Source organism: Plutella xylostella, chromosome 15, assembly GCF_932276165.1.
Source record: "Plutella xylostella chromosome 15, ilPluXylo3.1, whole genome shotgun sequence".
Taxonomy (NCBI): Eukaryota; Metazoa; Arthropoda; class Insecta; order Lepidoptera; family Plutellidae; genus Plutella; species Plutella xylostella.
Window position 1 is genome coordinate 4,647,595 of NC_063995.1, and position 21,435 is coordinate 4,669,029.

Here is a 21,435-nt window from a genome sequence, read left to right on the forward strand (position 1 = left end):
CAATAAGTAAATAACACTCGTAATATCTTATTTAAAGCTTAAGCTTTTTGGTGATGATACTAAGTATAGATAGCCAGTAACTGAAAACTCAAAATTTGATTCTCTAGCTATTGCGATATAATGCTAGAATGCATAGCAATTTTACTACACAGAGGTATAACTAGCATAATAGCAAAACGAAAACATACAAGCGACAGCTGGGAGGCGCAACTTCATTTTTGTATTTTATACGCTCACATCACATGGCAATGGAAATAGCTTTACGCGTCCCGGAAGCCCTGCCGGTGACAGCGAGATTAAAAACCATTTAACAGAAGTTCCACTTTCCCCGGATCACATATAATACTTTTGATGGTAGAGATTCTAACCCATAAAGTGCAATTTATGGTTGACATAAAAGTTGCAGAAAGAATTTTCACAAGCCTGTCAAACGCACGCTCCAGACTGTCGTAAAGTGCAACGAAAGCTTTCGTTTCCGCAAAAGTTCATGATGCTTTCATGTTACCAAGAAATAAATCAATGGAGTTGTTTAGGGTATCCAGTGATTTATTAGTAATAAGTAAAATGAAAATGATTACAAATATTTTTCATATCTACTTTAGAATAAAATTAGACACGCTAAATATTAAATGGGTTTACCGACTTATAACATCCAAACGAAAATGCCCCATACTGTAGTGTCTTTTGATAAGTACGTAGATGTAATTAAATCGATAGACCGGTATTAGAATACTACTCTATCAAATTAATGTGCAATGAAAGCCCTTTGCTAAAGATACTCCTTTAGTGTTCTCTCACGTCACTTGACTTTGTAGAATCAATCGCTTTTCAATCTTGTTAACATGGAACTTCAATCGGCGAGAGGATAACCAAAGGCGCCTAAACAGGAACTTTCGATCCGGAATATTTGGGCGCTTCATATATTATATATGTATGAGACTATTTGTGTATGTTGTTCCAATGAGATAAGAAGATTAAAGTGGCGATGGCTCGGCGCTCCTGTTTGTTGATGTAAGAAGCAGTCGACGTGTCGATGGGACGAGTGAGTGCTGCGTAAACAAACCACTCGAGATTGAGGATGTACGGCTGTGGGAGACTATGTACTACTCTATAATGCGAAACTATTAAAAAAAAACGCTCATAATATTCCCAATTTGATATACGTTCATGTACGTACTCAGATACTATACTTATGTACCCTATAGAAGTATGAATTCAGTAACTTTCAATTGTGTACTTTTATGATTTTCTAAGCACCAAATTTAAATTTACCAGTTTCAGAACCTAATATTCTTTGTTTAAATATCGACTCTATAAGTGTGAATATATCAGTTAAAAACTTCAAAGTGGCAAATTTTATAGTAGGACATTGCTATAATTTAATTTTGTGCCTCAGAATCGACATCTTAAGGTACAGAAGTACCTAAGTAAACTACTATGTAAAACAAAAATGAGGAAACATCTCGAGCGTCACACCAATTTAACATTAGAAAATCCTCCGCTTGATAAAACTCTAAACGGTCGATTTCGTCGACTAGGATAAATGTGTTATTCGATAGATGGGCTCAGCTATTTTCGTATTTTCCCCTAATAACATTTCATGAGGTCGAAAGATGAAGGATTGATGGTGATTTACAAAGTAATATTATGAGCGAAATTAAATGCCTATCTATTTTTTTTATTGCATTGTTATTCGTTTTCGTTATTTTTCATCAATAACGTACCTACCCAAAATTAAGTTCTACTTAAATCATACCTTTTCAGGATTTGATTGATTTAAGATTCTACGGTAGAGAAAAGCTAGATACTCTATGAAATATTGTACCTATAAAGGAAGCAGCATACAAGTGGAAACCTCATTTAATTCTCACAGCAGCAAACAAAATATTTACCGTAGCAATCTTTGCTTAGCCAACTTAGAGGTATTCAAGCCAGTTAAAGGCGTTTTAGGCTTTTTAAACACACAATGACTACTACGCTTTCATCTCGGCGACATTATAAGGCAATCATACGACAGCTTGGTGGCCACGGGGCACTGGGGCGCCTTAAAAGGTGTCTCCAGGTATGGAAACCAGGCCCATTGTGACCGGTTGTTCACCTAAGAAAAACTTACGGAATTCTAAACGAGCGTTTATTTGCCCGCGTTTCGGTGCAGGGTTGCTGTTGAAAGTTTTAGTAAGAAACTGAAGAATATTTCTTGAGTATTATAATAAAATTATTAGGACAATTCATAATAGTATGTAGGTACTTTATACCCAATTAGCTAATAAAACCTGTTTTTAGATTTGAAAGTTTATTAGCTAAGTCCTGGATTATAAATTCATAACAACGATATTTGCATGTCTTATTTTTTATACAGTTCCATAATCTACCCTCAACGATCGATCTTCGCACATCATAGTTTTCAGACTGTTCTTACTGACCGTTCTCAATGTTAGTCCCGGTAATTATGTATAACCTACGTAGGTATTATGAATGATAAATATTGTTTATAATTTGTATCCCTGACTCTATTGTAGGTATACTCTAGTGTCGACGAACAAATCCACGCTCGGGCAAGTTAAATTGCGTCGTGGCTCACACGTGCGCTCAACTGGACAAAATGACAAAGACAATGCCTTGTTATTGTTAAGCTTTTTATTAAAAGCGCACCCAAGTTTGGAAGTACCTATGGGACGCATATTTATACAGAGTCGTATTTTGAAAGTGAGGCACGTCAATGTACCCGTGAGCAAATGTTATAGGATAATTCAATATCAAATCGATTTAGGTACCACCAAGATATGGCAAAAACAACCAGCACAGACGGACAAAATTCAACAGGAAATCTAACAAAATTACCTCAATTCAAAGGTAAAAAGTGTGATTGTTTTCAGTCCTGTTGACTTTAGTATGGAAGCCCATGTTGAGTTTTCACCGCTTTCTCTGCTTGTTTTGGCCATATCTTGGTGATGCCTAAATCGATTTGATATTGAATTATCTTATTTGAAAGCTTATAAGTTGACAATGTTTTTAAGGTGAAGTGCACAAAAAAATGTCATATGAAATTCTTTTTTAATTTAATTTATTAGTTTTTGTGTTTCGAATATTAAAAAAAAATGTTTAACTATTTTGAGGTATTGTGTCTAATTTAAGTCGAATAATGCACATTTAATTATTTTAATTAGTTTACTAAGGTATGACTTATGCAAAAAAACCAAAAAAAATATTGAAAATGGCATATTTTTTTATTTTCGGTTTTAAACATAAAATTTTGGCAAAAAATTCAAAAAAACTTAAATATTTAATATCTTAGAAATGGTCAAGTTTCGGATTGCATGATATGCATTATAGGGTTCAATCGACTGGAAATGCCTTCCTCTATCACCTCCTGAAAGGATCCGGTCTACTTACCAATAACCCTGTATAATAAAAGGGTAGGTACATTGCATAAACCTGCCTCTGAGTACTCACTGTAAAAAAAATATCCTGTAATAGCTCGTGTTGTCAGCACTTCGTGATGAAATAAAGTGACAATAGGTGCATCGAAGTAGAATGAATGGGTGTTATTTATAAATAAATGTAAGCACTATGGACGGTGGACGCACGGTAAATAGGTAGGTAGTTGCTACACACATCACATCCACCCGAAGTCATGACCGTGTGTAAATTAATGTTTGAAACAGCCTTAGACCTACCTAATGGTATTTTATTTTAATAAATTTACGTACGAAAATTAAATATTTATTTAGGTACGAAACTTGTGAACCTACGTAAGTAAGTGCTGTAAAGTTCACGAGCATGTAAAGCTTTGTTTACAAACATTAATTAAATGATTACATAGAGAGTTATTAATCTTTAACAAGTAACTTCTCGGCAAGACGCCAACAGAGGGCGTTAGAAAATCAGAAATAGAACTGTCACTGCGCGCGAGCTCGTACCCCTAATTTATAGCTTTTCTCGCACTCCTGTCTTTGCCAGGCATTTCCGATCTTCCGATTTCTAAATTAGTTTTTTATTATTATTATAGTTAACTACGTAAAGTAATTAAGTACTTACTCATATTAAATTGAAAGGTCTATTATGTAACTGCTAACTTAAGTACCTACCTATATCATCATCATCATCATCGTCACAATCCATCACGTCTCCACTACTGGGCCACGGGTCTACTTCCAATGAAGGAAGGGTTTAAGGCTTATGAGCACCACGCGGGCCTAGTGCGGGTTGGTGGACCCCGCAACAACCAAAAAGCTCGTGCTGAGAAAATTGTCGGGTAATGGTCAACCCGACATATTTTCATACTTTATTACATATAAATCAATAATTGCTACCATTAGCACAAATGAGGAGTGATTTTTCAAATGGGCTTATTTACAAGTTTTTTTTTCGGCTAAAGTAGGTATAACTTAATTTAACAACGATGATAGTATTCATAGTAAAATAGTAAATGATAATAAGCCCTTTTGAAAAATCACTCCAAGTAGGTATACCTAACTCTAATAAATTTGTAACTTTACTACCACTTACTTGCTTCTACAACTTCGATTTGACGGTAAATAAAACTGCTGAAATTTTACTACGCCACCTATATTTAAATTTATGAATTAACTAATTCATGGTCTTGTAGGAAATGAAAGAATACTGCTACTCAGCAACAGATGGCGCTAAAGAATAAACGGCAGAGCCCAACCCAAAATCAAAATAATTACGCTTAATCTTAATATATCACGCGCTATATTTTTTTAAATTTAAATAATAGGAATTTATAGTCTTGACTTGACTTACCTGTTAGCCGTAAGTGTCGTCATATCTGCGTTGTTGCCACAGCTTAAAATTTCATCACAGCTGCTGCCCCCTGTGATTCGTTGTACTGAACTTAATGACACGCCGTCTGCCGAGTTCTTTCCAAGATTTGACACATTTTCACTAGATGGCGCTGATCTCTGTTTTGATGCTTGCTTGTGACGGCTCAGTGCAAAAAATAATGCAAGCACAGCTTTTAATTTTGCATCTCTGATGTCAACTGCTGTCACTTGTTCAAGTCCTTGAACCTTCTGAGCGTGTAAGAACTCCAGGCAGCACTGCACGTTCTCCAACTGTAAAAGAACAAATTTTTAAATGTAAATAACAATGCAGGTAAGAATAGATTTACAGGGTATAGGTACCTAGTTAATTTAGAGGTGGCAATATGTTTGCACGTTAATAATAGCACAGAATAATAGTTACTTTGATTGACATACATTAGCCAGATTTAAAAGATTCCAACGAGGCAGTTTATGGAAAGTAATGCAGTGACAAAAAAGGGTAGGTATGGTAACAATGTATGCCGCTCGCATTGATAACGAAGCTTTTTACGTGTAGTCTTTTGTTACCAATATGGACATCCAATCACGCACGAGCGCGGGCTGCGTGCAGAATTAAATATCTTGCTTATCGGTTTTAATTGGAGTTGGAAGAGATGAAATTGTGTGTAAGTATAGTTTAAGCCACTGGAATCCGCTTGATGCTATAAAAGTTCCAAGAAAGCGTGTTGTACAAGTTGTTTCAAAAGTGGTAAAGTACCTAGTGAGCCCATAGCCTGTGACTTTTAAAATATCGTGAATGGAAGCGATTATGATCACATAAGTATTAAATGAAAAAAATTGCATTGTAAAAACATAAAATAACACGTAAAAATATGTTTGGTTTGATCACTAATAAATTTCCTCCCTTTGTCGAAATACAACTACTTAGTGTATTCAGATTCCATAAAATGGAGTAAGTAGCGATTAGTGGACCTGCTGACCTGGCCAGTGTGATGCCTGGGGTTAGTGCATAGACCATGAGTGAGCATACGGTACGCAAGTGGATCTACCTATGTTTAAATACACAGCTGTTACTGATAAAATAGGCAAGGTTTAATATCATGTCACGATTGAGCGCGCATTCATCAAATTACACCGTGTACGTAGAATTACTACTACTAACAAATTACCTACATACCTTGCCTACCTGAATTTTGTAGTTATTAGTTTTTGAATGTACAACTAACGGTCGGGTAACTTCTCGGTTACCTAAAACCGACAGGGATTGATTTATAAATTAAACGTCATCTCCATATAAAATTCAAGACAGATGTGTCAAAATTCAACCACTACTCCCTGGTTACGCTCTAACCGACTATGGAGAAATTGGCACTAAGTATAGCATAATTATATTATCATGACGAAACAGTTATGGTCGTTATAGTGCTATGGGGACTAGTGTTGCCTGTAGAAGGTAATTTCTGACAATGTAAGGCTTTTGTGGGTCTCTCTAACGGCCCCCGCGAGTGCCTTCCATCTCCACGCGACTCGTAACTTCAGCTGCCTTCAGCGGCTTATTACTTGCAAAAAGTTTTTTTTATAGCTACCTGGTTAATTTGTTACATTACAGAATATTTATTAATACCAACACGATCGACAGTTTAATAATATAATCTATGCTCAAAAAATTCTTCTAAATTTTTTATGAATTACATAAATTAAAATTACGGTTAATTTAAACTGTTTTTATCTAGTCCTTACATTCCTTAGGTCCTAGTTTTTTTTCTTCATATTGTTGAATAAATATTTTCCGAAAAAAAAATCGATATGCCCTCGGATCTATAATTATTATTTCCCTCCCAGACTATCAAAACACGACCTTACAAACGAAAACTCATAAACAGGAGAAGTTATGTATGGTCATACGCGATGTAATGTAAATTGTAAGGGTATTCTTACAACACGTTTGGCGCCGGCCCTTAAATGGCTGGTCCAGTCTTGGTCCAGGCTGACCTCATAGGTCATGCGGCCAGCTAGAGGCTTAACCGCTGGTGAGTTACATTATTGGTACATTCGGAAAGTGGCTAAAAAAAGGCACTTACGTTTTGTATGTATGAGAGAACAGTTTTCAGATGGACCAGACCAGAGGTTTATGTACGACTAGTCCTACTCAGAATAGAATAGAATATATCTTTATTGAACACCACAAATTAAAATATAAAAAAAGAGAACTTATAAACTAGGAACAATGAACAATAGGCGACCTTATCGCTTAGAGCGATCTCTTACAGGTAACCTTAAACATAAAGAAATAAAATCAGTTCCATAATTAAAAATTTTACTAGACCTGTCCTAAATCTATTCTCTTAGTTATTTTTGTAAATACCTACAACAATCCGTCACACATTGTTTTTATATTTCGCGTGATAACAAGACCTTAAGGTCACAGTTTACACATTTTGGAATGTACTCAGTCGTTTATTTAAAGTAGATTGGCCTTAGTAGTAAATTTTAAAGCCATGTCATGTCGTAATGCTAATTGCTGTGTTTCGTGTAAAGATATTTAAAATACGAAATTGCTGGTAATATCGTAGCTGACCCATTGTGTTGTTACATAAAACCAATACCTACTTAATCAATAACATCAAACACCACAGTAGGGTAGCTTATTGCGCAAAAATGTTGTCAAGACAAAAAAAACCGGCCAAGTGCGAGTCGGGCTCGCGCACAAAGGGTTCCGTAGCAGCAAAATTACAGTTAAATCAACCTATCTCAAAAACTATAAGAGATACTTTGATCAAACCAAAAATCGTTGAAAGAGTTAATTAGCATGCATCACCTCTATTTTTTTTAGAATTTTATACCCCGTAGTTATAAAAATAGAGGGGGGGGGGACATACTTTTTACGACTTTGAGAGCTGATATCTCAAAAACCGTTCACTTTAAGAAAAATGTTTTTTAGAAAACTTTATATCATTTTAAAAGACCTTTCCATTGATACCCCACACGGGTATGTACATCGAAAAAAAAAATTTCATCCCTCAGTTACATGTATGGGGGGCCCCACCCCCAATTCTTTTTTTTACTATTTAGTGTCATATTTTTGTAGCGGTTCATACAACACATATTCCCATCAAATTTCATCACTGTAGTACTTATAGTTTCCGAGTAAATCGGCTGTGACAGACGGACAGACGGACAGACGGACAGACGGACATGACGAAACTATAAGGGTTCCGTTTTTGCCATTTTGGCTACGGAACCCTAAAAAGACTGCATTTTATGTGACAAAGAAGTAACCTTTATAGTGGTTCTTTTTCTTGATCGTCAGTTATAGTCCGACTTGAAACTGTTAAATGGGTTTTGCATGGTCTGTTTATCGAATTGAAAAAGGAAACCAATTTATAACATAATACTCTATAACGCATTTTAATCACGTGCGTGTCCTTATTATTTCATAGACACATTCTTTCCTTTAAAACCTACGGGTTTGATTCTCGTTTAGGTAGAAATCGTTATGGAATTACCTGAAATATGATAATTTATAATATACCCGCTGACCCCGCAGTACCAGAAAAAGTGAATTGAATTGTATCAGCCTATTCTGGGATCTACAGTAGCGTCAGGGATCAACCGTAAGTATTTAAGTTATGTGTCCAAAAGCGAGTACTTATTGGTATAATTTTTTTTAAATTAAACCACATGTAATTGAGCCCTTTATGATACGGTTAATGCAAAATAAAATTTCTTAATATGCACTTCCACTAGAAGCATTCAGTGAGACTCGCATTCTTTAAGAACAATTACATCGTCATATTAAATTTTAGCAACCATAAACATTTAATCAACGCTTTCGAATATACAACCTAAGTGATTAATACTAAGGTGAAACTAATTCCGTTATTTACAATGTGTGTGTGTCAGTGTGATATGTGTGTGTGAGTGTGGGTCACGATCGTGCCCCGCGGCCTTGTCCTGCCTATGCAGTGTGCACTGGACATTATAGACCGTGGACCATGGCTTTTGCATGCTAGCGAAGGTTTTAGAAAGCTGGCAGCTGGCTACAGTTTACGGAATGGCTAGTACAGGGCGCACTTAAGACGTGACAAGAGTTTTGCATCGCCCTCACTCACATCGCGAAGCCTCAAGAGCGAGCGCGACAGAAAACTCTTGTCACGTCTTAATAGCGCCCTGTGCTACAGGGTAGGGCGCACTTAAGACGTGACAAAAGTTTTGCATTGCCGTCATTGCACTCACAAAGCGCAGCGTCAAGAGTGAGCGCGATGGAGAACTTTTGTCACGTCTTATTGCGCCCTGTGCTACAGGGTCAGGTTTCAGATAAGACCCATAGAGGCTAACGTTATGGTACCGTCCCGCTTTCTTAATATTGCGTTGTTAAGAGGTAAATTTGAACAACCGTGGAGGTTTTATTTATAAGGTGCAACAAAGTATCCAATACTTATATTATTAAAAACAACGCCCATTCCGTGAGTGATTGTGAAATTTCAGATATAGCCCACTTAATATGCACATGTACAATGAGGTGGACTTAATGCTCAAAGCAATTTCTACCAGTCAACCTGGAGGGGGTACCTATAGGGACCAGAGTGTATGGGAGTGGAAAAAAACAATCAAGATAACAACAGATGGTGAGGGAAGCTGAGTAAATTACACGTCTCAACAAAGGAGGAGGACAATGTCATCCACCCTCATGTCATGTGGACACGCAATGTCTTCTATCCACAGAACACATTTAGGTATTCTTCTATCAGCCACAAGATTACGGGCAGAAAGTATAGCACGGAGCGCAAGTTCACAAAATCTTGACAAAAGTTTTCCGTCGCAGCAGCTTGAAGCCGTGCGATGTGTATAGTATTAGGGACCATTGTTACAAATAGGGCAAATAGGTTATCATTATCAGGTACAGTTAGGTACCATTGCGACAACCTTTATGTAAGTAGGTATTATCTATATTGCATTTGGTACTGTAATTTTTATTTAATATTTTACACGTAACATTTAATAAGCCATTACAAGTGCGTGAATAAAATAGCTTAAGTAAAAGTACCTAATAAAATATACTTAATTGCTAAATTAAATTGATTACAAACTTGAATCACGTAAGAATTTGATATCAATAACAGTAGTTTAATATTGTTTTATTGCCTTCATCAACTCACGGGTCAACCTACTGACATTATGTGTTCGATCACACCGGTCGTAGTTTATGAGACCTTTCAATTTTATCGTTCAAGCCATTACTTCGACTTTCCCCGTTGAGTGGTGGGCCCAATGGTGGCCAACATTGTAAGTAGCCTGCTAAGAGTTGGTATTATAAGTATAAGTTATCATAAATCATGTAACTCTTTAGCTCCTTGGGTTGAACTCGACTGGAACTAATGTTGAAGTTATTGAATTGGAGGTGTTGGCATTTGTTTTGAGTTTGTGAGATGCAACTTTGTAATTCGAGTCGTGGGAAATATTTGAGTATTTTGACTTAAGTACGTTTAATGGCCATATAACTATACTCGTAAATTTATTATTTAGGTACGGTGGCCTGCACCTAAAAGTATACAGGCGGAGTTTTTAAAATAGCGATCTCAAGCTCACATGCTGCTCAAGCACATCCACATAAACACCACTGCTACACACATCACACACAACACGTCCCCGGATTTATAAGAGATGTAGCTGGTCCCTTCATCATCAGGGAACGCTATTTTAAAAACTCCGCCTGTATACTTTTAGGCGCAGGCCACCGTACTTACTAACCAGCTTTCTATCAGTAAAATTTAACTAAAATCCTAATTCTTATGTAACTATACTTAGGTACCTACTTACTGTTTTTGTGGATGATACATACAATGTTTTTTATAAAAATAATATTTTTGACCTCCTCCTTGGTATGCACTATGCACATACCTATATATCAACATACCAAACATATTATACTCTCTAGGTATGAACACAATTATGTTATTATTATTACGTATACTCATAAATTCGGCTGCTGCCATATCCATCATACTTAAACCTGTCATCATTAATGATTCCAGGTAGATGAGAAATGCACATTATGTAACAGAGCATGTCTTTAAAACAAGGAGTGCGTTATTTGGTAATCTAAAAGGAATTCGTAACGGTCAATTTTAATAGCTATCTTATTGGATAGTTTCTTGTCTAATAACTGATATAGGTATGTAATATTACCATATCTGTGATTAATAATCTTCTACCTTTTAAATGAGTCTTTTCTACTTGTTAAATTGGATAATTATTTGTGAGTGTTACCAAAAGCATTATCCTTCTAGCAACTAACTGTTCTGTATTCAAACTTGAGACATCATCAATAGTGTTGATCGGGTGGCAGAGCGGTTAATAAGGTCCCTCAAATCTCGGTCATTGTAAATCGCGAAAAAATATTTAGATTTTATTACTTTATGTCGTTGATCAAAAGTTGTTCAGAATTTCAAGCTGAGTCCGTCACGACCATTCGGCTGTCTATATAAAACAAACTTTTTGAACTCTCTTCAATAGCTACCTAGATATTGAATCAAATACATCACCTAATTAGACGTTACCGGACAGATACCAAAAAACACGTTAGCCGTACTAACATTGAGCGTGTTTGAATAACGGCCATTGATACGTCTGACCTTCAAATGGCAAGTTCACGGCTGCCGACTGCTCCCATGCAAACTAATAATGAGTAAACCGAAACACATGTTCGGACTACGGAGGAAGACTTGCTGGGTTTGTTTAGATAAGTGGCCGGAGCCTAAGAGTGCTACACCCGAGGCGTGCTATATGCTATGGATGCGTTTTATATCCACCAATCTTAATACAATTATTGGTCCACATAGCGTAGAATGGATGGATATCTTTCACATCATCGCAGCATAGCTGCATAGCATTTGTGGCTGGCAGTGGTCTAAGGTCTGAATGTTTTGTCCACACTTAAAATTACTACCCTGTCAATTATCTTTAAAAAAAAGTTGACACATTTCTATGAAACATCTTATCATACATTCATAAGGGGATTGAAAGAGGAAAGGATTTTAGTGCGGCTAGAACAGCCGAATTGGTCACACACTCCCACAGAACACACAGAACGTTTGCAGCTATTTCAATGGTATCTAGTAATTCTCCAATCTAAATATCAAGTCAAGTACCTATGGAACTACCCGATAATAAATGTACAGTCGTTTGCTATAGAAACCAACAATCATGTAAACAAATATGGCGGACTGACATTGACAGCGTATTGTTTATGCCCATAGTGATGTCATAGTGTTCTAATTAGATTAACCCCCTTATTCATAGAGAAGTTACAAAACGTTTTAACTAATAAACTGTTTTGTCCCTCTCCGACAAAGAACAATTTGTTCTTTGACAGAGAGGGACAAAACAGTATATTAGTTAAAACGTATTGTAACTTTTCTATGAATAAGGGGGTTAATATATAAGCCATAGACTATAAAATAAAACTGATTATATATAAAAAAAAGTGTTTATTAAAACAAATTTTAATCTTCGTCTTCGTCATCATCACTATCAGAAGTGTCGCCGGTGACCGTAATTATAAATGGAACCACTATGTCATCGCTTGCCATGTCTAAAATGCCGTCGAGCTTTTTCATTTCTTCCTCTTCCTTTTTTCGTTTTGGTTAATTATATTAAGCTCTTGAATTTTTTTTAAATTGTATTCAAATAATATTAAATTAAAATAATTTATTAAATTAAACATAAAAGATAACTTCAGATTACGAACAACACTAACTTTTCAATGACTTATAGAGTTCGATGAGTAAAAAACTAAGATGACAGCTTGTCAAATACTTCGAAATTTTTACGTTGCAAATGTTTTAACAAATTTAACTTATAAATACAAGTTAAATCGTGTTGAAGATAATGTGAAAACAATGGTGTGTTCGTTGAAATCAGACTATGTTCATAAATTGATCGAAAATGTATGTGATTACGGAGTAATCGTGACAATTTGGTTTGTTTACATGATTGCTGGTTTCCATTGCAAACCACTATACTTATAGTAAACACATACAGTTAATATCGTTCTGTCAGGATGACGGCATGATTCGAATGACCAAGAACCTGTCACTGCTGCTGTTCCGAGAACCAACGATTTCATCTGCTCGTACCTCGTACCCGTAATTGGCTCAGCAAACTGTGTTTTTACTAACAATGGGCAAATCAACAAGTAAAAAACTTCTGATAGTGAATCATGCCATTGCAAGAATTTATTGTGTTCTACTTCTAATGAAAATAGAATTGTAGGTATAGGTACTTAGACACAATAAATGACTGTATCTAGAATCTTTTTAGAATATCTACTACACTATCGACTACCAATAAAGCATCTATAGATCTGAGAATTAATTTTTGTCCCATCTTACAAGTTACAACAGCTTTATTATCATTTTCTCACCTACCCGCAGTCTTGCATAATCAGTACAAGTACTTACGTGCACCGAGGACCAATCCACCTTGGACACCTCGGCCGAGGCGCGATAAAACACTTAATTCAGGTGAAGGAGGAGCCAGGCACCTAAGGGCCATTTGTCACTTTCGCCTTCCAAAAACGAAATCAACCAACCAGTTTCATAACAAGAAAAAATAACGGAATCGACCCCGAGCGATATAGTGCCTTTAAAAATATTAGATCTATTATAGGTACTTATTATAAACAATCTTATTTAATTGTATACTTAAGTAAAAATACTACTAAATAATAAACACCTACCGGCACACTATCACACAGGATATCCAATAAATCCAAAGTTTTGACTTAAACTCACAAATAAAACAAATCACCACAAAAATAATAAAGCGTTCACTGGGCCACTATTTAAAATTTCACACTAATATTGCCAGTTGCAACTGTCAATAATCGCATTGTATCACTCGAAAAGAACATCGATAGTTTCGATATAACTCGTTCGTAATACGCGGCCGCCGCCGAACAAGCCTCGCGCTTGAATGAAAAAGAATCGAGTCAGCCCATGGCGTATGGTACTGGCTAAATGGTGTGGTATCAACAAAATGAATCCAATATAATAAACTGGATATTAGCGAGTTTCTGTAGCTGTACCTAATTATGTTTGTTTGATTTTATGGGTCCCATTTTATTAGCAATCTCGAGCAATCACGAGTTAGGCAGACTAAAGTAGGACATTTGGCGTCGAGTTGTACATTCTAGCTATAATCCGCCAAGATGTTTTGCGAATGATATGGACTTTAATAAGCCGCATGATTCCACACGAACTTGACTTAGTGAATATTAAACCGTTTTTTAGGCCAACGGTTAGGCCAGAATCTAGATGTTCAGTAATGTGCCTTATAGCATCTTTAAATGAACTTACTTCATAATGTATAGATACAGTTGGAAAATTGTTATGTAAGTAATATATTACCTATACTAAGATAAGTAACATTATTATTTTATTGCACAAAATATAGGACGTTTAAAATAGTGAGTAACTTAATGCTAGACTAATGGAGGACTTAGATTAGGTCAGATCTTTTTGACCATTTTTTTAAATTAAAGTACAAAAGAGCTTTTCTAATGAATACCTGAACCTACTAAATACCTACAAATAATTTTTTTTATTCTACGTTTTTTTATAAAAAATAAAAAATGGTTTCTAGGATTTTTTACTTGATTATAGCTAGTAAGTAATAATAATTTTGGTGACACTGCAAAACTAACTGATGTTTGAATGTGACTCGGCTTGGCTTCACTAACGGTAAAGGCGATATCTATGAATCTTTATAATAGGAAATTATTATCGGATTTTGTTGTTGCAAACAGGTTTTGCCATAGCGAATAGGCTAAGGAAAGTAGGTTTATCAAATAAAATCCTAAGTTATACACGCCGTTTAAAAACGAAATAAGTAGCGTATTGAAAACATAATATATTTTATTATTTAATTCTAGTAATAAAGCCGTAATAATAGAACCTAATTAAATAGCGATCAAACAAACAAAGGCATTCTTTAGTAAACATCAAAAATCCATCAATCACGCCATTTTACAGACAACAACATCTTCTGTGTCTAAACTACCACTTATCTATCTGTCTCAAGTTAACATCCATCAAATAAAAGGTTTCGCAAAAAAAAATGTAGACACGAAGTACAGATCGACCGAGTGCTGGCGTAGACTTTCAAGGATTAGATAAGTAAGTATAGGTATTCTAGGGAGAAGTTAAACAAATGAACCTCCAGGTTTTATGAATTTAAATGGTTTTATACAGGGTATCAAAAAAATAAGCAAAAAATATATATACTTAGTAAAAAGTTACGTGACCATAACAGTTTCCCAAAGGTGTTGTACTTATAAAAGTTTTTCAGAATGATCCCTTGAGTCTCCTACTGTGGCTGACCATACCACTTTTTCATCTGTAGATATATATGTCGATAATAAATCAGATGCCTGCGACATATATAACAGTTTACTTCAATAGCATAAAAGTTATCATTTAAGATTCATACGTAAAAAACTCAGTGATACTACTAGCGCCACTCGAAGGTTAACTTTGAAAATATTTAGTTTTTTTGTTTATTTTGAAAGGCGACGAAAGACTCTCTGGGAGAGCGCACCCAAAACACTCTAATTAACTGTGAATCTTTTAGACAAGGACCTGAACCCACACTTTTCACAATGCAATGACCAATGAAAATACCCTTAAAAACTGTACATAACAACCTTTTGTATGAAATTCAAATGCTGGACTATACTATATAAAGCAATTACGAACCAAGGAAATGAAGCCATAATTTTAAGAAAACACGCAAATTTCCTACAAACTTTTCATAAAAACCAGGAACAAAGGTCAATGGCACATAACAATACGTGAACATAGGGTTGCCATGCCAAGCTCCCGACTACTCGTGTGGTGGGTTTCTGTCAACACTCACCTAAACAATTTCTTACTTCCGGCAGATTTATTAGGCGGGCAACACTCGAATTCTTTCCGATGTTGAAGTTATAATTATCTAACTAGGTACTTAGCTTAGTTTAGGTTTCTCGTGGGAATTTAGCCTAGACTTTAGCACTCACGGATAATGCAACATTGTAAACCGTGAAAGTACCTATTATTGAAATGGTTTCAGTAGTCTTCTTTATCTTTCCTGTCCTCAATAAAATTAATATTATGACGAGAATAATTGTAAAATTTACGTCGAATAAACAATATTTCAATTTCCATTAGTTTGAATTTTGATTTCAATATACTTACTCGTATAATAATATACCTACTTGCTTAACTCATATTCACTAAACCCCCAATAAATACTTACTAACTTTACTAGTCTTGTTACGAACTAACCTATGATTTAATGCCAGTAAAACATAGCAAGTCAATTCATAATTTGAATTATACGACCCATTCAGTCATGCAATTTTGCTAAAAAGCACGTTTTACCATGGGAATTGTTTTGAATCAGTTTACTTTTGATCTAATTATTGAGTGTTTTAACTGTAAAATGATAACTATAAAGATGCATTAAATAAGTTGTTTTTTTTTCAACATTTATACGAGACGAGCTTTTGCAAAGACAAATATTGCTCTTCATATATTTTTTGTCGGTCACTTGACTTTTTAGATCACGCAGGACTTGGGGAGTTAATTAAATATTTCACGAATTTGAATTCACAAACCTTAAAGGCTTTCCCCCTTATTCATAGAGAAGTTACAAAACGTTTTAACTAATACACTGTTTTGTCCCTCTCCGACAAAGAACAATTTGTTCTTTGACAGAGAGGGACAAAACAGTTTATTAGTTAAAACGTATTGTAACTTTTCTATGAATAAGGGGGTAAGTCTGTATCTAACTTAACTGAATAATTACAACGTAGCTAGCACTAGGTACGTAAATCAAACTCTGCTATCGGGTTAACTGCGGTGGCGGATGTGGTCGTCACCCGCACCTAACTCACTAATATCCTATTACCTATTGTTTATTTCATTTTGTATTGTTTATTTAGATTATGCATTTTTTTTTTTTTTTTTTTAAAGATTTTATTATCACTCCACAGACTTTATGTCCGTGCCTTTTTGAGAGATCAATATATTGTGAGAGTTTGGTTGTTTTTTGTCTTCATCTTTTAACTACTCACTACTCAATGTGGAAGCTTATAATATATATATTTTATCTTTTATATATACATATCTATATATTATTAATAATTTTTTTTTTATTTATTTTTTTTTGCAAATCCTGGAGGAAAATCTACACAGACACCTGGGAAGGGGACCCAGGTAGTGTCGGCCTTTAACCGACTAAAAACCCCCAGTTGTGCATTTCTTGTTTTTTTTTTTTTTTTTTTTTTTTCTTTGTTTCACACAGTCACACTTACAATTATAATGGCAACAAACATTTGAAGGGTAGGGCCAGTGTCAGCTGTCTTCAGAGAACTTAACAGACGCCTGTCAGTGGCCACACACTCCTTTTGTCATCGCTGTTGTTTTGCCTGGTGTTAATGTGTGACAGTGTTCTTAAAACTATCTTAATTTTATTGGTTAGTTCTTATACAGATAATATTAATTCATGATATACTATACAATACCTACATATCAAAACTATACAATACATGCTATATACTATACATAACAAAACTATAAAATACATGCAATACGGTTTGGCCGTCAATATAAAATTAAAATCAAAATTCTCCTATTCCGCTCCAGACGTTACATATTTAATGCCATTGTTTTTACAAAATGTTAAAAATTCTGCAGAACAAATCTTTACATCATTATCAGACACAATAACCGTTGGCACGCCAAACACTGACATTAAATGTTTCAATTTCGCGATGAGCGCCTGAGTGGACGTGCCGCAATTCATGTAGATGCATTCCAGCCATTTGCTGTAGGCATCGATCACAATAAGGTACGTGAGGTTACCAATCGACATATAATCTATGTGGATCCGCTGCCAGGGCCCGGCGGGGCGCGGCCAGGGCGCCGGCGCGGCGCGGGGCGGCGCCGCCCGCAGGCCCGCACACGTGTCGCACGCGCCTATCCACTGCTCGATGTCCCCGTCTATACCGGGCCACCACATCCTCGACCTGGCCTTGCTCTTTGTTTTGACAATCCCAAAATGCCCCGAGTGGAGTTCTCCTAACATCTGTTTCCTATGCACTACAGGAATTACAACTCTATGTCCACGGAAAAGACACCCATCATTTACTTCCAAATCAGTTTTAACTTGAAAATACGGTAAAACTGATTTGCACATGATTTTTCGTGGCCACCCGTGTTCCATGTAATTCATAACTGTCTTAATAACAGGATCTAAATTTGATGCTCGTTTTATCGACTCAAATGAAAGAGGCTCCACGTTCGCAGTCAGGAATTTCAGAGAAGGCAAATCTCCGTCGTCACCTTCCACTACCCCAGCAGGCAGCGGCGATCGAGAAAAATAATCCGCTATCAGATTATTGCTGCTGCTGATATATTGCACCGAGTAGTTGTAGGCCGACAGAATCAGCGCGTACCTTTGTAGTCGTGACGCCGCGGTAACCGAAACACCCTTATTTTTATCAAAAATCGCTATTAGAGGTCTGTGATCCGTTTTTAGTATAAATGGGTCGCGCCTGCCGTACAAATATTGATGAAAATGCTTGACACCAAATATAATCGCTGTGGCCTCCTTGTGGATCTGGCTGTAGTTCCGCTCACTCGGTAACAGCGATCGCGACGCAAAAGCGATAGGCCTCTCCCTACCCTGGTCATCCACATGCGCCAGCACGGCGCCGAGGCCGGCCGGGCCCGCGTCCACCGCCAGCACCAGCTGCGCCGCGGGGTCGAAGTGCGCCAGCACGCGGTCGGACGCCAGCTCGCGCCGCACGGCCGCCAGCGCGTCCCCGTGCCGCCGCGTCCACTCCCAGCGCGCGCCCGCCTTCAGCAGTTCGTGCAGCGGAGCCAGAAGCGAAGACGCGTTTGGAATAAAATTCCTATAATAATTTACTACGCCTAAAAATCGTTTTACCTCGAGTACGTTGGTCGGAGCTGGCGCCTTCAATATAGCCTCTACCTTAGTCGGGCAGGTGCGCAAGCCGTGTTTGTCGATAACGTAGCCTAAATACGTCACGCTGTCTTGGAAAAAAGAACATTTAGCTTTTTGTAATCTTAAGCCTGCATCCTGTAGCCTTTTGAAAATTTCATTTAACCTAGACATGTGTACCTGTTTGTTAGGCCCAGTAACACAGATATCATCCAACCAAACGCTAACTCCCTCGATTCCCGCGAGTAAATTTTCCATTAAGCGTTGGAAAATAGCCGGTGCGTTCGCTAAACCATACAATAACCGCGTATATTTAAAAAGCCCCTTTGTCGTATTTATCGTTGTAAGAATTTGTGACGGCTCTGACAACTTGCACTGGTTATAGGCGTTACTTAAATCTATTTTAGAGTAATGTTCTCCGCCACCTATCTTAGCAAATACCTCCTCGATGCGAGGCAAAGGGTATTTATCAATTTCCATATCCTTGTTCAGCGTACACGAATAATCACCAGCAATTTTCACTTTACCATTTTCCTTAAGTACGGGCACTATTGGTGTCGCATACTGCGAGTACCGCACCGGCACCAGTATGCCGGCGCGCACCAGCCGGTCCAACTCCTCCTCCACCCTCTCCTTCAGCGCGAAGGGAATATTTCGTGGTTTAAAGAACTTAGGAGTTGCACCATCTTTCAGGTGTAAATCTACTTCAAACTTATTAAAGCAACCTAACTCATCTTTCCAAATGTCTGGATATTGCTTCATCAATTGCTGCACATCCACGTCAGGCACACTCAACGCGACATTGTTAACAGACGTTGTAAAATGCATGTTGAACTTTGACATAAATTCACGGCCTAACAGTGGGGGCCCGCCATTCTTAATCACGTAGAACCTCACGTCCTCCGTTTGGTTTAGATACGTTACTCTGGCAACAAAATAACCCACTGGCGTAATTTTATGTCCGTTATAGAGACACATTCTTATGTTACACTTTTGCAAATTACAGTTCCTAAATCTATCTATGTACAAGTCGTGTGAAATAATACAAGTGCCCGATCCGGAATCTATCTCCATTGACAAATTTACATTATTTACATTAACAGTTACTTTAATAGGGTCGTAACTTACATACCGAACGTTGAAGCACTGGCAGTCCTCACACTCAGGCACGCCCGGCACCTCTGCATCCGCTTCAACATTATGCAAATGAGAACCTGCCTTTTTACACACTTTCTTCAAATGCCCTTTTTCACCGCACTTTCGGCACTTATAGTTTTTGAACCGACACTTGATAGCCTCATGAGCCTTGAGGCCGCACACTGCACACCGCTGCGTAGACTCCGCCGCGGCCGGGGCGCCCCCGGGCTCCGCGCGGCGCGGTGCGGGGGGCGGAGCGGCGCGGCGCTCGCAGCCCGCGCGGTACACCGGCGCCTCCGCCGCGTGCATGGCCGCGCGCGCCGCCCGGGCGCACGCCGTCTGCTGTGCCATCTCCATCGCCTTCGCCAGCGTCAGCGAGACCGCGTCTTGCTCTACCAGGCGGTCCCGCTCGGGGCCTGCACCCAGACCCAGCACGAAGCGATCTAGTAATAACGTGTCCAGGGCACCGCCAAACTCGCAATAAATCGCAAGTCCCCGAAGTCGCGCCGCCCAATCCTCGACACTTTCGCCATCACCCCTCGAAGCATCGTAGAACCTTGCCCTATCGGCAAAGATCGACCGTTTAGGAGTAAAATGACCGTTCAGTAATTTCACTAAGCCATGAAAGTCTACCTCTTCCACACTACGCGGGTACGCTAAATTTCGCACCAATTTATACGCTTCTTCCGAAATATGCGTCAACAACACTGCACTTTTATGTTCCTCCTCGATGTTATTTAACTTTATAAATTGCAATAATCGTCCGTGAAATATGTCCCACTCGTGAATTTTAAGGTCAAAAACACTCAAATTTCCGATTACCGACGCCATTATTTACAAAATTTTCACTAGAACATTATTTGAAAGGAAACAACCGAATACCATGGAAGCTAGTTTATTACTCAGCTAATTTGACAGATGCCCTTATATATAGGTGATAGGTATGCAACCTTCATGCAGGTTGCATGCTCATATACTACAGGTATGCTATCGTGCAACTTTATTTTATCTTTTGTTTTTATGATAATGACGGATTCGTACGTCAATCCCTGTGCTTCGTGTATGGTTAAGACGCGTGATCCCGTTCCTTCTCCAAACCCTTGGCTGGTCAGGGTCTCTTTTTCTTCCTGTGTATGCGTCAGGAATAGAGTGTTGGTTTGGGATTTTGGAATTGCTGCGTCTGTAAACCTTTTCAGCTGCAGGGATTGGATACGCGTTGTGGCTGCGTATATGCCTGAGTATACTTCTCTTAGGGCGTATGCAACATCCATGGGGTTTCTGTATGAGCACAACAGCTCCTGGGTGATGTTTGCTACCAGTGTTGGGCGACTGTACCTTAGTTCGAATAGGTTCTCTCTGTCTATGTACGGTAGCTGGTTGATGTCTCCGATTAGAGCAATATCACTGGCACGGGACAGGCGGGCGGCAATTACGATTGCCCCGAAATGGTTCATCAGGGCCTCGTCAATTATCAGGCGTTGGCATCCGACATGTTCTCTAA

The 21,435-nt window shown here is 37.7% G+C and overlaps 1 protein-coding gene across 1 annotated transcript in view; it reads right to left on the reverse strand.

The window, feature by feature from the left end:
* LOC105398384 (protein sickie) overlaps nucleotides 1-21,435 on the reverse strand; it is a 144,904-nt gene that overhangs the window by 75,096 nt on the left and 48,373 nt on the right. Inside the window, exon 3 of the mRNA XM_048625954.1 lies at nucleotides 4,768-5,078. Coding sequence (XP_048481911.1) covers nucleotides 4,768-5,078 — 311 coding nt within the window. The remainder of the gene's footprint in view (nucleotides 1-4,767; nucleotides 5,079-21,435) is intronic.